General features: G+C 42.8%; 1 protein-coding gene across 1 annotated transcript in view; it reads left to right on the top strand.

The window, feature by feature from the left end:
* Positions 1-15,914, top strand: part of Enthd1 (ENTH domain containing 1) — a 111,220-nt gene that overhangs the window by 46,479 nt on the left and 48,827 nt on the right. Inside the window, exon 4 of the mRNA XM_052747476.1 lies at positions 7,158-7,281. Within this exon, the coding sequence (XP_052603436.1) occupies positions 7,158-7,281 (124 nt within the window). The remainder of the gene's footprint in view (positions 1-7,157; positions 7,282-15,914) is intronic.

The following is a 15,914-nucleotide window of genomic DNA, read 5'->3' as shown; positions in this document are numbered from 1 at the left end:
AGAACCAGAGCCAGCACCTGCTGTACCCTTCTGTGTTCTCCGACCTCAGACCCACACCTTAATCTCATTAGGCTTGCACGTGCCAACGCATATTGCTGGTTCTGCCACACGGCTCTTCAAATGCTACTTTTTTCTATTGCTTTGGAATTCTATTAGGTACTCATTTGGTCCATTTAGTCTGTCAGTTATTTCTTGTCTCCATCTTCCTGATGCATTTCAGGCTGTCTTCTAGTGCCTGTGTCCTTCTTTCCATTTTTTGGGGCCTGTCCTGGGAGTTGTTTTCACTTGAGTGGCTGCCTTCACTCCCAGGACCTCAGACTGCTTCTGTTCACTCACCCTTACTTGCTTCTGTTCTTGTACTTATCTGTAAGTGACAATAGTAATACCAAAGAGTTTTTCCAGGTTTGATAGAAGCGCAGAGACAGATTTCAGGTGAAAAAGTCCTTTAGAAACACCCAGCATTTAGCATGGAGAGGGCTGGGACAGCAGACACAGCAGCAGCCCCTGCTTCTCTTTTGGGGACCATCCTCTCTCTTGTCTTTTTGAGGCATCTGCACATAGTTCCGTTTAGTGCTTTTTAGATTTGCTTCTTTTCATTTTGTCAAGAGCGATCTTTTTTGGTTTTAGCATATTGGATCATAAGCTTTTCTTGCACGGGTCATGGTGTGTGTGTGTGTGTGTGTGTGTGTGTGTGTGTGTGTGTGTGTGCGTCCCCCTGTCTAACAGGTCCTCATTGGCCTGCTCCTGCCCTTCTGCAGGGCTAGCTGCAGGACTCACACCGGCAGCTGAGGCTCCCCTCGTCCACTGATGTCAGAGATAGTGCCTATCTGGTCCATAGCACACAGGGTGTGGAGGGCCAGCTGCCAGGGAAGTGTGTCCGTCATGTGGTCAGCTGCTGGGGGAGTGTGTGTGTCCCCTCGGCTCCCTCGGTGGCATGCTCCCTCGGGCTGTCCCTGCTTCCTTCCTTTATGAATAGAGATCCGGTTCCTAGTGTGCTGCCTGCTCTTCCTTTCCTGTGAAAGCTGCTCCTTGACCATCTGCTGCCTTTCCTAGGAAGGGGGTTTGAGTTCTTGACTGACTTCTTTCCTCAATCCTTTTAGGCACTGGATTTAAGGGCTTTCCTAGAAACTGGGAAAGGGATTTATATAGTTCAATTTTACTGTTTCTTAATGCACAACAACTTACAGATTAAAAAAAAACTAGCTAAATTTAAAAGATAAGATATGAGGTCAAATGATTTTGAAATTTACTATTAATTTCTTTGATGCTAATAGCTTTTCAGTAGAAAACAGACTTGAATATCCCTCTGTGTAGAAGAGTCAGAGACATCAAATGCCACCTGATTTCTTGTATCAATCTTTAAATCGTGATATTTTTACCTTGTTTTAGAGGAGACTTCTCAGTTTCTGGTTTACATAATAACATACTTTGTATTAGTAAGAAAATGATAACTACTTTCACAGGGAGTGTTCTAGAAGCTGAGTTTTCACCTTTTAAGGCATGATTGTGTGTTAACAGTATCCCATCACCCTCTTGACAAGCGTGATCGCCTGTTACACGAGGGACATTCAGTGCAGTCCAGTGTGTCTTCTCTAGCTGCCTGATCCTGTAGCAGAAGACAAACCCTAGCAAGCTGAGCAGTAGAGCTAATTGTCGTTGCAGTGAACTCCCTGCTCTTGCTCATCTGCATGACCGGCCAGCCTCTCGTTTCCCCGTGCGGAAGGGAGCAGTGTTGTCCAGGGCTTGGGCAGAGTGAGGTGGCTTTAAAATATCGCTTAAAAACCTCAAATAGAAACCTCTTTAACTATTCTCTTTCTACAATTGAGAGAAAAATTACCTTAAAAGAAACAAAATTATTTTAAAATATATTTTAAAGATTTATTTATATGGGTGTGTATGCCTGCCTGTATGAGTGAGTGTCTCATATGTGCAATGCCTTGGAGGCCAAAGGTGTTGGATCCCCTGGAACTGGAGTTACAGACAGTTGTAAGCCAACAGATGTGGATGCTGGGAACTGAACTCCGATCCTCTGGAAGAGCGCTGATGCTCATGGTCACGCCCAGCTTTTTTTTAACATGGGTCCCGGGGATCTGAACTTGGGTCCTCATGCCTGTACTCTTGCTGACTGAGCCCACTGCTCCAGCCCCAAGTTTCACTTTTATTTTGGTGCTATTCCCATTTCATTAGTTCTCATTATGTAAACTTAAACCTTCTAATAAAAATAGTGGGGAAAATTAAAATAAAAAGAAATGAGCTGGTAATCCATAAAGACATGGAAGAAACTTTAATGCCCATTAATAAGTGCAAGAGGCCAGTGAAAGTGTTTGTACCACAGGAGTCCAGCAATAGGAGTCTGGGAAAGACAGAGCTCTGCAGAGTACAGAGACTGGAGTCTCCGGGGTGCAGGAAGGGGTCTATAAGCAGCTCGGGGAGGGCTTTTCGGGAAACTACTCTATACAGCAATGACCAGCATGTGTCATTAGACCATTGCCCAAACCCAAAGCATGAATGGCAGCAGGGGTGTATCGAGTGCAAACTACAGACCCGAGCGAGTGTGTGTCTGTAGTCTGCCGCCACAGCCCTAATGCTACAGTAACGCTGCAGCTAAGATGGACGGGGTGCACAGAGAGCTCTGCACCTTCTGCAGTTTTGCTGTAAACCCCTTTAGGTTAGCTCTGAAATATAGTCTTTTTTGTAAAGGAGACTTTTTATAAAGTCTTAGAGGAAGACAATATTTCTGAGAAAACTTAAACTCCAGAAGTAATAATGGAATGACAAGTTGATTTGGCTACATAAAAGTTAAAGAATTCTATAAGTAAAGTAAATAAAAATAAAGTAAAAATTTTTAAGAAGTTAAAAACTGAAAATGAACACTAAGCTGATAATGAGATACCTCTTCAATAGATCAACAGTTTTATAGAAGGCAGTCAGGATGGCTCTGTGAGTGAGGGTGCTTGCTGCCAATCCTGGGACCTGAGTTCAATCCCTGGGACCCACATGATGGAAGGAGAGAATGGACTCTGACAAGTTGTGCTCTGACATCTGTGTGTGAACTATGGCAAGCATGCCCCCTCCCCTACACCCCCAAAATGAACAAATGAATATAGTAAGTTTCTTTAAGAAGTTGATAAGCAGGGGGCTGGGGCTGCAGCTGAGTGGTAGAGAATGCTATATGTACTTAAGGCCCTGGATCCAATCTATAGCACCAAACATATACACATGAAAGATGAGATACCTTACAAACTATCATTCAGTCTTGTATGTAATTAGGTCAAACAAAATTGTATGCCTTTCCCACTGATGCGAAAATGTTTAATTGCTACCAACCTGCATTTGCACTGAGAGGAAAAGTCACTCCAACACTCTGCTGGTTACAAGCAGGTGCGACTTTGGAGAGCACAATTTGGCGCCGTTCAAACTCAAAACAAGCCCATGTGAGTACACAGCAATGCCACCGTGAAGGTACAGCCTGAAAAGGTGGCTGGATGAAGCCTTTTTATTGCAGCCATTTAAATAGATAGAAACAAGAAAAATCCTGAAATGATTACCAATAGGGGATGATTAAGTTCGTTTTCACATCAGGAGTACAGCTCAGCTCTATCCTGAGAGAGGCACATGTGTAATGTATACTTCAGTGAAAGAAACCTGTGTGGGGACAGCACTCAGTGATGAACATGGCTGAGTGCTTACTCGAGTTGTCCAAGTGGAGGAACTCAACCCCTTTGGAGAAGTGAGCAGGAACTTTGCTCTTCACTCTTTACCATTCACGTTGTTTGGTGGTTTGCAGTGAGTATTTTCTAATCTGAAAAATAATAATGAAAGCACAAATGCAGGCATTAAAATGGACTTTTAAGCAGAAGCAATGATGTAGCAGAGATGGGAGTGATGAACAAACATAATTAGAATAAGCATAATTTCCACTTCTCTAGCAACTCTGGCGAGTTCAGATTTCTGCAAACAGGACAAATCACACAGAAACAAACCAAAGGGTGAAATTTGTATCGTCTTCATTTCGCAAAATGCTTAGCGGAAGCATCAGAACAGACATTTATCATCCATCACTATTGATTTAGCAACTCACAGCAACATAGAAGGTTTTGGTCAGCCTTAATTTTGTGTGAACCACTTTACAACATCCCTATCAGTTGCTATGGGAACAGCTGCAACCAAAAAAAAAATCGCAACCTTGGTTTTTTTGTGTTTTTTTTTTCTTCCAGTTTCCTCAGGCAGGAAAGAAGGTTTTTTTGTTTATTTGTTTTAGTTTTTGCTTTTGAGGTAGTAAAAGCTACAAATAACCTTATTATCAAACTTAATTATAAAAACTCTGGAGAGTATGAAGAAAGAAAACAGACCAGTGTCAATTATAAACATAAAAGGTTTCCTTAGTTTTGAAAGTAATACTCTGGTGAGCCCTGCTCTACTTTTGAAAGCTCTGTTCTGCTAAGAATTTTATTTGTGGGGCTGAAGAGCTGGTCCAGTCAGTGAGAGCACTTGCTGTCCAAGCATGAGGATCTGAGTTCAGATCCCGAGTACTCACAGAAGGAGGGGTGTGTGACCATGAGCATCTGTGAGTGGAGCGCTAGATGGAGGAACAGGGAGTGGGGCAGGACAGGAGTATTACTACACCACCCAGTGAGCTCAAGGTTCAGTGTCAAGAGACCATGTCTCAAGAGAATAAGGCAGAGTGAAAGAGGACGCCCCACATGATCCTCCAACCTTCAAATGCTTGTGCATACGCATTTGTTCTTGCACGCATGCATGTACGCATGCACATATACACACCTCCACACACAACTCAATGGAAATGGTTAAATATGTAGAAGTGTGCATTTCTTTTTAGCACTAAATGACATTTTACTGTGTGGATGTAGCATTCACCCATTTATCTACCAAAGCTTGCTTCCGAGTTTTGTTAATCATGAATAAAACTGTCATGAACATTGTGGTTAAATAAGCCAGACTCAGATAACAGATACCACATTTTCTCATCAATGTAGGATGTAGATTCTCTCTCTCTCTCTCTCTCTCTCTCTCTCTCTCTCTCTCTCTCTCTCTCTCACACACACACACACACACACACACACACACACACGTAGATTTTTGTCCTTGAGAACCTGGAAAGCTTTGTATCATAATAAAACGTAATTACTAAAGTATAAAATGAAATTAATGTACCTTGTATTCATTTGGGTTTTTTCTTCTGCAATGATAGTATTCTTGCTCTGAGATGATGATGAGTTTAATGGGTGCAAAATCCAACAGGTAACCATGGATACACTGTTTGCATTATCTTTTATATCCTTAGCAATGAAGAAAGAAGATACAGATACAAGATAGAAGAGATTGTCATAGTCTGATAGGCTTGACTTGAGTTGGTGGCATGCCAATCTGAGTTCATGTAATGTGTCTTGTCACAAGCTAAAGAAAAAATCATAAGATAATTTCACTTGATAGAGTAATGTACTTGATAGAGTCCAGCACCCATTTATGGAAAAGCTCAGCAAACTTGAAACCAGATGGTGGGCAAACAATAAGAACAGTATTTCAGCAAATATGGATAACAAAGAAATGCTGGGAGAGATAGCCAGCATTGGCAGCCTGGAGGCACATACAGTGACATATCAGAGTGGCTGAAACAGAAACAGTGACAGAACCACATGCTGATGACGATGTGGAGGGATCGGACCGCTCCTGTTTTGCTGGTAGAAATTTAAAAAGGTGAAGTCACCACAATTTAGTAGTATCTTATATAATGGAACACACGAGGCAGAGGCAGGGCTTGTGGTTAAAAGCTTCCTGCTCTTTAGAGGACCCAGGTTTGGTTTTCAGCACCACATGGCAGCTCACACCACCTGTAAGTCCAGTTCCAAGGGATCCAATACCCTCTTCTGGCCTTTGGGCACCAGGGATACAATGATGCATTGATACACATGCAGGCAAAACATTCATATAAAATAAATCTTTAAAAATGGAACCAACTGAATATGTGTCTGTGCTGGGTACAGTTAATTCCAACATTCAGGCGGCAGAGGCAGATGGATCTCTGAGTTCCAGGTCAGCCAGAGCTATGTAGAGAGATCCTGTCTCAAAAACAACAAAACCTGAATATGTCATCCATCCATATACTTCAACAATGGCACCCCTAGCCATTATCTCATAGATATGGAAATTTACTTACATCATATTGAAAACCTGCACCCATCAATTTTATCTGTAACAGCCCAAATCTAAAAAGAACCCAGATGTATTTGAATGGGTTAAACATCAGTGTCTGGTGTACACTTCAGCAGTGAAGAGGAAGGGACTTTTCCTGTGCACAACAACTTGGGTGCATCTCTAGGAACTGTGCTGGATGAAAAGAGCCAGTCTTAAAGGGTTGCATACTGTTTGGTCCCATTTATATAACACACTTTAAATGTCAAAATTACAGACAGGCCAAAACAGATTTGTAAGAGTCTGGGATAGAAATGCTGTGTCTCCTGGCTGAGTTCATGTCATATCCCAAACATGATGTCCTAGATAGGGTTACTTTTGCTATGATGAAACACGATGGCCAAAAACAATTCGGGGAAGAAAAGGTTTATTTCACTCGCCGTTCCATGTAACAATTGTCATCAAAGCAGTGAGGGCAGGAACTTAAGATGGAGGCAGGAGCTGAAGCAGAGGTCATGGAGAGTGCTACTTACTGACTTGTTCCACATGGCTTGCTCAGCTTGCTTTCTTATAGACCCCAGGACCACCAGCCCAGGGGTGGTTCCGCCCACAATGGGCTAGTCCCCCTCCCCCATCAATCACTGATTAAGAAAATGCCCTACAGGGTTGCCTACAGCATGATCTTATGGAAGTATTTTCTCAGATGAGGCTCCCTCCTCTCCAGTGACTGTAACTTGTGTCAAGTTGACCTAACACTAGCCAACACACACACTGATTTTCTTTTGATCACGTGTCTGGGTATGTGCACATGAGTGCAAGTGCCTTCCGAGGCCAGAGGCATCAGTTCTCCTGGAGCTGGAGTGACAGGCAGTTGTGAGCTGTTGGATGCCGGTGCTGGAATCCAGCTCCAGTCCTTCCAAGGACAGTACACACTCTTAAAGGCGGAACCATCTCTGGTGCAGTTTTTGTTTTTCAATGCATGTATCCTTTCTTGTTTCTGTCAGGACCTAACATTGTTGCATGATGAGTGTCCGAAGCAACTCTTGCCTGCCGTACCTCCTTCCATCACCTCTCCTACTTCCTGGCTGTCGGAAGGGGAAGCAGAAGTCTGCAACCTCTGGGATGCAGGTAATTTGGTTATGGACAGAAATTTCTCCAGAGACATGAGTAAGATTTGCTGGAAAAGAAGTCTGCACAAATATAAGATTTGATTTTGAAATATAGCAACAGTTGACTTTGTTTGTCATTGATAATCTGGGACAGGATTGTATGATAAATCTAACCCAGGCATGGCCTTAGACTCCCATTTTGTCAGTCACTTGCTTCACTGGTTTTTAGTTCTTTCTTTTTTTCATTTCGTTTAAAAATTAACTGTAAACTTTAAACCATTTTTGAAAGCGTTAACGAGCAGAACTAATTTTCTGTATTTAAAAATGATTTATTTTTATTTTTTAAATATGTATGAGGGTTTTGCATGCATACTTGTCTGTGCACCACAAGTGTGCCTTTGTGCCATGGAGGCCAGAAGAGGGCGGCAGATCCCCTGGAATTGGAGTTAGAGACGCTTGTGAGTCACCATGTGGGTGCTGGGTATTGAGCCTGTGTCCTTTGCAAGAGCAGCCAATGCCCTTAACTGTTGAGCCACCTCTGCAGCCCAATTTTAACATTTTTTTTTGTAATGTAACTTGTTTTTGATGAAGTTTAATGACTGAGATCCTTCTAAAGTAGGCATTAAGTGAAAATGTGAATAAGCATAATACATAGCTCAATCCCACAGCTTACTTAATCATCTCTTGATTAATTACTTAATCATCTCTTGAATAATTAACATTAGAAAAGGGTACAGTATAAATCTGGGTGTGATGGCTAACAGTTGCAATCCCACCACTCAGGCTGGTGAGACAGAAGGATTGCCACATCCAAGCCAACCTGGACTGCAGTGTAAGACCCTGTCTCAAAAACCTGGCGGACAAGGGCACAAGATAAAATTGCACAAAATGACACCAAAGTCACCTCTAATAAATGACAACGTTGGTCCCATCTGGGCTCTGCTGCTGTCAGGACCCTCTGCAGTCTGGCTCTGGTTGAACTCTTCCTCCTGTCTCTGCTCTAATGAAGTCCCAATTGCGATATAGTTTGGAGCTGAAGATGGAGCCCAGGCCTCACGGCATGCATGTTAAGTGCACACTATACACAATGCTGCATCCTCGCTGCAATAGGCTTTTCCTCTAGGCTTGCTCTGCAAGTAGGGTGGACCATCCTTCACCAAGATGTGAATGAGACGTCCTCAGTACCCCTCACCTCTTGTCTGTCTTTTCTGTGAATGAGACGTCCTCAGTACCCCTCATGCCTCGTTTCTTGCTTCTCTACCTCCCAGTCATCCTCTCTTATCTCACAGAGGCCATTCCTCATGGTTTAGGTTCTTTCTGCTCCCTGTTCTTGGACCACAGTGTCTTAGTATAGACTTACTTTCCTTACAAGCACACATTTATAAATAGTTTTTCTAAAGTCTTGTAAGAACTTAAAGAATACTTAAATAAATACAATAAAACTTGAGGTTGTGGTGATATTTGTGTAGAATGGCATTTGCACAGGTAATTGTTATAAATGGCTGTAATCTTGGGACAGTTTGCTTGACATTTACATCTTTAATTAATTAATTAATTTTTGAGACAGTGTCTCACTATGTAGCTTTCGCTGGCCTGGAACTCACCATGTAGACCAGGCTATCCTGGAAATAACTCGCAGATATCCACCTGCCTCTGCCTCCTGGGTGCTGGGATTGAAGGCAAACGTCACCACATCTGCCTTGTTTAGTATTCTTATAACACCCTTTACAGCAAACAGCCCAAATCCAGAAGCTTGAAGGAAGAGCAGTAAGGGAAACTTGCTTGTATTCTAACATCGCCTAACATTTTTTCCTCCTAACATTTCAAATATAGACTTTCTTTTTGAGAGCAGTTTTAGAGTCAAGCAGAGCTCAGTGGAAAGTGCAGAGTGTCTCTACTCCTGTGCAGAACATACACAGCTTGTCGCTATCCACATTTATCACAGTCAAACTTGTGTTGATGCAATGGCCATTCCAAGTCTGTAGCTTTGTCCCAGCTCACTCTTGGTGTGGGACATTCTGTGGGTTTGAATAGCATGTCATATTCTATTATAACTATTACCATCCAGTGTGGCCTTGTCCCGTGGTCTCTCCACTATTCACCCCTGCCTCCCTCAGCCCTGTCAGCCACTGACCTTTTTACTGTCTCCATAGTTTTTCCTTTCTTAGACTGTTAGAGCATCGGAATCATGCATCAATAACCACTTTAGACTGGCGTCTTTGAAAGTTCTCCTCATGGCTGGATCACTCCTTTCTTCTGAGTGCAGAATAAGATGGCCAGCTTATTGATTTGCCCTCTATAGGACACCCTGGTTGCTTTTGGTTCTGCAGATACTAATAAGTAAGCAGCCAAGGTGGGCTTTTGTATGAATATGTATTTTCCCTCTAACACTTTAACACAAGTGAAGTTGCGTATAGGTGAGAATCAGAGGCCACCCTGAGGAGGAGAAGCCACAGAACGTGCTACATTGGGAATTCCTCTGCTGTTTTTCTTGGCCAGAACCCATCTAAGTCAGAGCGGCTCCTCCCGTTATTTTTAATGTATGAGTATGTGGTGTGGGTGTGTATGTGTAAGTGTGTGTGTGTGTGTGTGTGTGTGTGTGTGTGTGTGTGTGTGTGTGTGTGTTCATGTATGGGCGTGTATGTGTAAGTGTATGCACATAGCATGTGTGGAAGAGGCTTGAAGTTAATGCCAGGTGTGGTTCTCAGTGGCTCTCCACTTTGTTTACTGAGGCAGGGTCTCTCACTGAACCCAGAGCTCACCACTTCCTACTAGTCTTGTTAGCGGGCTTGCCCCGGGAGCCTGTCTCTGCCTCCTGAGTGCTGTGATTGCAGGCAGGCTCCATGCCTACCCTGCTCTTATGTGCAGCAAGCACTTTATCCACCGAGCCATCTCCCCAGATCCTTTTCCTATTTTTAAGCCTTTCTTTTCTCCAGGCTTTCCCTAGCTTGCTAAAATGCAGATCCTAGCATTTCACTTCCCAGCTTCACAACTGTCAACAGCTCTCTGCTGCCAGGGAGATAAATCTAATTTTTTCATATTGTCACATGAAATTTCCATAGTTTGATCCCAGCCAATCTTTCTGGACCCATCACCCCAAACAGCCAGTACTCTCAGGGTTCTGCAACATTCTGTGTGTGGTCCCTTCTCTTTAGACGGTCTTTGTTCCAGAGTAACATGCTGGTCTAAATTTTGTGGTGTAAATACCATTTATTATGTTCGTGGATTCTCTGGGTCAGGAATTAGGACAAGGCACAGTGGGGATGGCTTGCCTCTTCCATGATGGATAGATGTCTGAGCCTCAGCTGAGGAGCTCAAAGGCCAGGACAGGGATCTTCTGAAGGCTTGCTCCCTCATGTGTCTGGCCTTTGCTGCTGGCTATCCACTGGGGGCCTCAGTTCCTCTCCACATGAGCCTATTTAAGTGGTCTTTCCACATGGGCTAGTGAGAGCTTCCTCACAGCATGTTGACTGGGTTCCCAGGGTGAGCATATTCTGTGCAAGCAGAGCACAGAGACCCAGTAGAAGCTGTATAATCAATCTCAGAAGTCATGCCATCATGCTTCCAGTATGTTCTGTTCATCTAGGCAGTTACAAAGTCCTGCCAAAACTCAGAAGACAGAAGAGTAGATCTCTACCTCTCCATGGAGGGTCATACCACATTTAAAGAAAAAAAGCATTGGGTAGGATACACGTTGGTACATACATGTATGTGCCAGTATGTGAGTTTGGAAAATGTCTATCAGCTTTCTATCACATTATAAATATTTGACAAAATCCTATTCAAATAGCAAGACCCAGTGAAAATGTCATGACCGTTATAAAATCTATGTGCTAAGTAATTTCTCCTTTCAATGTGTTCTCACATGACTTTCCCAATACCTCTATTAGAAGATGTTTAAATTTGTAGTTCTTTTTTTTTCTTTTTTTTTGGCTTTTCGAGATAGAATTTCTCTGTAGTTTTGGTGCCTGTCCTGGATCTCACTCTGTAGACCAAGCTGGCCTTGAACTCACAGAGATCCGCTTGGCTCTGCCTCCCCAGTACTGGGATTAAAGGCATGCACCACTGCTGCCCGGCTTAAATTTGTGTTTTAATCTGTATAAATTATACCTGATTTATAACTACATGAGTTAATAAGTTAATATACTCACTGAAAACATTCGAACATTGGAAATAAAGCCACACTGCATCCTGACTGTCCCTTGTCCAACAGTCATCTCCACAGGGTTAACAGTTAATAAATTGGTAAGAAGTTTCTAGACCTTTCTCTGTGTATTTACACACACATATATATTTTGAATTGTATACAACTAACTTTATCTTGTTTTAGAACATTATTCTTCATTTTTCCTGAAACTATGTGACTATGTGACATGTAAGAATAGCACTTTGGTGGGGTGGGAGGGCGGTGTGGTGGGGCAAAGATTGTTTAGAGCACTTGCTGCTCTTTCAGAAGATCAGAGTTCAGTACACACACTTACACACACACACACACACACACACACACACACACACACACACACACACTTAAAATACATAAAGATGAGTCTTAAGAAATGAGAATAGTACTTGATCACTCTTCTGTGACTGTCACTCTGCAGAGATCTGTCCTGATCTTCTGTGATGTCTGGGTAGACAGTTTCCATGTCTGTCACTCTGCAGAGATCTGTCCTGATCTTCTGTGATGTCTGGGTAGACAGTTTCCATGTCTGTCACTCTGCAGAGATCTGTCCTGATCTTCTGTGATGTCTGGGTAGACAGTTTACATGTCTGTCACTGTGCAGAGATCTGTCCTGATCTTCTGCAATGTCTGGGTAGACAGTTTATTCCCCGATGGTTGGCATTTTGTGCTTTGTATTTTTCACTCATAATTACAGTTTTGGTGAATAGCCTCGTAAACATATGTGAGTGTTCTTCAGGGTGGACTTTTAGAAATAGCTTCCCTACGCTGTGTTGTCTGCCCATTTTTGTTTTCATTATTGCTATCAGTTAGCTCCTCAAATATCAGTGAAATCCGAGCTTGCAGTACACGAGAGCCCAGCCCCTCACATCCTCACCAGTACTTGTTATTTCCAAGCCTTATATTTTTATCACTTGTATGAAAGTTGCATTACATAGCTGGTATAATTGGACTATTTCCACATATTGTTGGGTGTTTTTATTTCCTCCTCTGTGGCTTTCCTATTTATATAATTAACCCATTTGTCTTGTGTATTGTTTGTTGTTCATCTGAATTGATTTTGGAGCATTACATATATATGCACATATAATTTATGTCTGTAATTTGTGTTGCAAATCTCTTCCAGGCTGTGATTTTCTCTCAGATTCCTCAGTGATGTGTTCAAAGGAGTTGTAGGGTTTGTATCATACTTTCTCCTTCCTGGCTTGTGAGTGTGTGTTTCACAGGATGAAAAGCAGCTGTCGGGTTATAGGTGTGGTTCAGTCAGTAGAGTGCCTGCCACACAATCATGAAGACCTGGGTTGGGATCCCCAGAGCCTGGCATAGAATAGATTATCTAACAAAAACCCCAACGAAGCATGAGAAGCCCTCTTTTGAGTTGTTGGTTAGGGTTGTCCAAGGGAACCCCAAAGCATCCAGCCTATTGCTGTTGCCCTTGGTTTCCCCAGAGGTAGAAGGGAAGTCCCTGTTGCTGAAGACACCATGCATTTTGGACATAGGGCCAGAGAACCTCCCATGGATCTGATCTGAAAGCCTCTGCCCTGTGGACTAGCTTTCATGGTACTAGAAGGTGCCATGCATCCCCCTAAGGAGGGAAACAATCAACAGTGTGCCCAGCTATGATGCTCAGGAAACATCAGCAACCAGCATGGGACAACAATGCTAAGGGGGTGGTAGTGGCAGTAATCCTTGCCACTTGCATACCTTGGCAGTAATCAGTCGCTCTCTACTTGGCTTAAGGCCCACTCAACAAGTAAATTGTCCCTGGCTCTAGAAACCTAGCCAGCTACTTAAGGGTAGTGACGTCATGGATCTTGGAGGAGACCCTACAACTGCCCTTTCACTAAACCAGCAGAATCCCCAACTAAATTAGAAATTTTTATCTTCATACCCACAGCTAAGTGTAGTTCTCACCCTCAGCAAGGAAACGTCTCTTTGCAACAGAGGGAGACCCTTGCAAAAATCTACAACCAATCAAAATGCAGAGTTGTGAAGCCCAATCCTAACTGATACAGCTACAACACAACTCCTGCACCTAAGGCTCAGGGATCATAACAGAAGAAGGTCAGAAAGATTGTAAGAGCCAGAGGAACAGGAAGTTTGCTGGGAGATGATGTCTCCTAGAAATGTCAGAAGCTACACCCATGAAGTCTCACCACCATGGATGCCTAAACAAGACTTGAACATGGACAGTACCAATAGCCACGCTAACATGGAAGGGAGAAAGCTAATGAAGCCTCAGCCCTAGACAAAGAACTACAGGTGACTAAGGAATGCTGAGCACAGGAGAAATAGTCTTCACCAGAGAAAAGCACACCAAATGGTTATCCAATACCAAATGGTTATCCAATACCAAATGGTTATCCAATATCAAATGGTCAGCCCTGGAAAGTACATACAAGTAACATTATATATATATATATATATGTGTGTGTGTGTGTGTGTGTGTGTGTGTATATGTATATATGTATATATGTATATATGTATATATATATATATATATATATAGAGAGAGAGAGAGAGAGAGAGAGAGAGATCAACAATTGAAGAAAAAGAGGCCATGAATGTGAGAGAGAATAAGGGAGGGGGATGGGGGTACATGGCAAAGTTTGAAGGGAGGAAAGGAAAGGGAGAAATATAATTATATCTCAAAAATTAATTATTTAATAGAAAAAAAACCTGGTATAGTGCATGCATTCTTAAGATCCTGGCCTTAGGGAAAGGGGGTGGAGACAGGTGGCTCCTTAAAGCTCATTGGCCAGCCAGCCTGGCTTGGTAAAGGGGCTTGTTGCCAGGCCTGGCAGCCTGGACTTTGATCCTGGAATCCACATGTTGGAAGGAGAGAACAGACTTGCACAGGTTGTCCTCCGACCTCCACATACATGCCAGGATGCTCACACCCATATGTATTTGTAAACATAAAAATGTATACAAAAATATAAAAGTAAAGATGGCAAAAGATTGAGGAAAGACGACATATCAGCCCCAAGCCTACATACACAAGGACATAAGCCCAACATGCACACACTACACACAATCACAACACTAAATACACACACTCCAAGACAGTTGTCCTCAGTTTCATAGGATATATTCACCCCATTATATTTTCATGGCTTGAGTTATGTAGTTCATCTTGATTTCAAGTGTTTGTGAGTAGTTGTAGACAGTAGCTTGTCCAGCCACTTATCTCCCAGTACTTATGGATTAGTCCATTTCACTCATTCTATGTGTGTACATACACTCACTTGCCCATATGTACTTGTCCGTGCATGTGCACCAAGAGTCCAGAGGTCTGCGTTGGGTGTATTCCTCTATGTTCTCTGCCTTATTTTTTGAGACAAAGTTTCTCACTTAGCTTGGAGCTTGCCGTTTTGGGCTAATCTGGCTGGCCAGTGAGCCCCTGGAGTACACCTGCCTTACCCTACAGCACAGACAGATGTGGGGACACCTGGCTTTTATGTAGGCACTGGGATCTGAACCCAGGCCCTCATGCTTGCACACCAAGTGTTTACCCCCTGAGCCGTATCCCCAGCTCCCTGATCTTGTGCTGAAATGGGTCTGTAACCTTTAGTGGTTGTATGAGTTAAACCTCTCTTCCTGCTCCTCATCACTCTGTGCAGTGGGTAAGACTGAGCTAATACCACCCTACTAATCCCTTAATGCTCTTGTGGGTGACATCAGCACTTTACTATTATATAAACGATGGTGAAGTAACACCATTTCCCACTAGAACAAAGCAGGCTTTTATTTCTGTTTCTGTGATTTGATGCAGATTTCAAAACACTTTATTCTGAGTTTCTTTCTGTCCAGTTCACTTACTTATCCTGTCAACAGATGGTTCTGATTTCCATGTTCTGATTTTGGCAACTTCAGCCCATGGCAAAAATAAAATAAGAAAGCTATTCTGGCCAGGCCTTCCATTCTGTTCCTTTCTCCTTGCCTTTTGTCCTGGTTCTTTCTTTTCTTTATCACCTGGTATTAGACCTTCAGGATCCATCTCTGTATGTGGTTCTCATCCCCTTCACTGCTGCATAGTATTTCCCTGCAGGTACACTCTGTCATTGGCACTGTGTAGCATGTTTGTTTGTTTGCTTTTTGTTTTTAGTTATATACAGGGCTTGTATGAACTCATGTACCTGGACCTTATGGACAAGAAGTCTGCAAGCCAGTTATGTGTCAGTTAGATATGAGCTCCTGGAAATCACCTAGCATGCTAGATTACTTTCCAAAGACCTAGTTCCCCGCCAGCCCCTGATCTTGTGTTTGAAAAGCTGCCAAGGTAGCGGGTGAGATGATCTCTCATTTGTTCTAAACTGTTTTTTTTTAATGAAATTGAGCATATTTTCATGTGTAGAAACACTCCACAGTCTGACTCACTCTTGTTTCCTTGGGTAAGGCATCTGCACAGATCTTTGGCCATTTTTCTGCTTGTTTGTCTGTTTCCCAGTTGATCTGTAGGAGTCTATATC

Source organism: Peromyscus californicus, unplaced genomic scaffold (assembly GCF_007827085.1).
Source record: "Peromyscus californicus insignis strain IS unplaced genomic scaffold, ASM782708v3 Scaffold_20__1_contigs__length_68692818, whole genome shotgun sequence".
In the NCBI taxonomy this organism is placed as follows: domain Eukaryota; kingdom Metazoa; phylum Chordata; class Mammalia; order Rodentia; family Cricetidae; genus Peromyscus; species Peromyscus californicus.
This window is presented reverse-complemented; position numbering and strand designations above follow the sequence as displayed.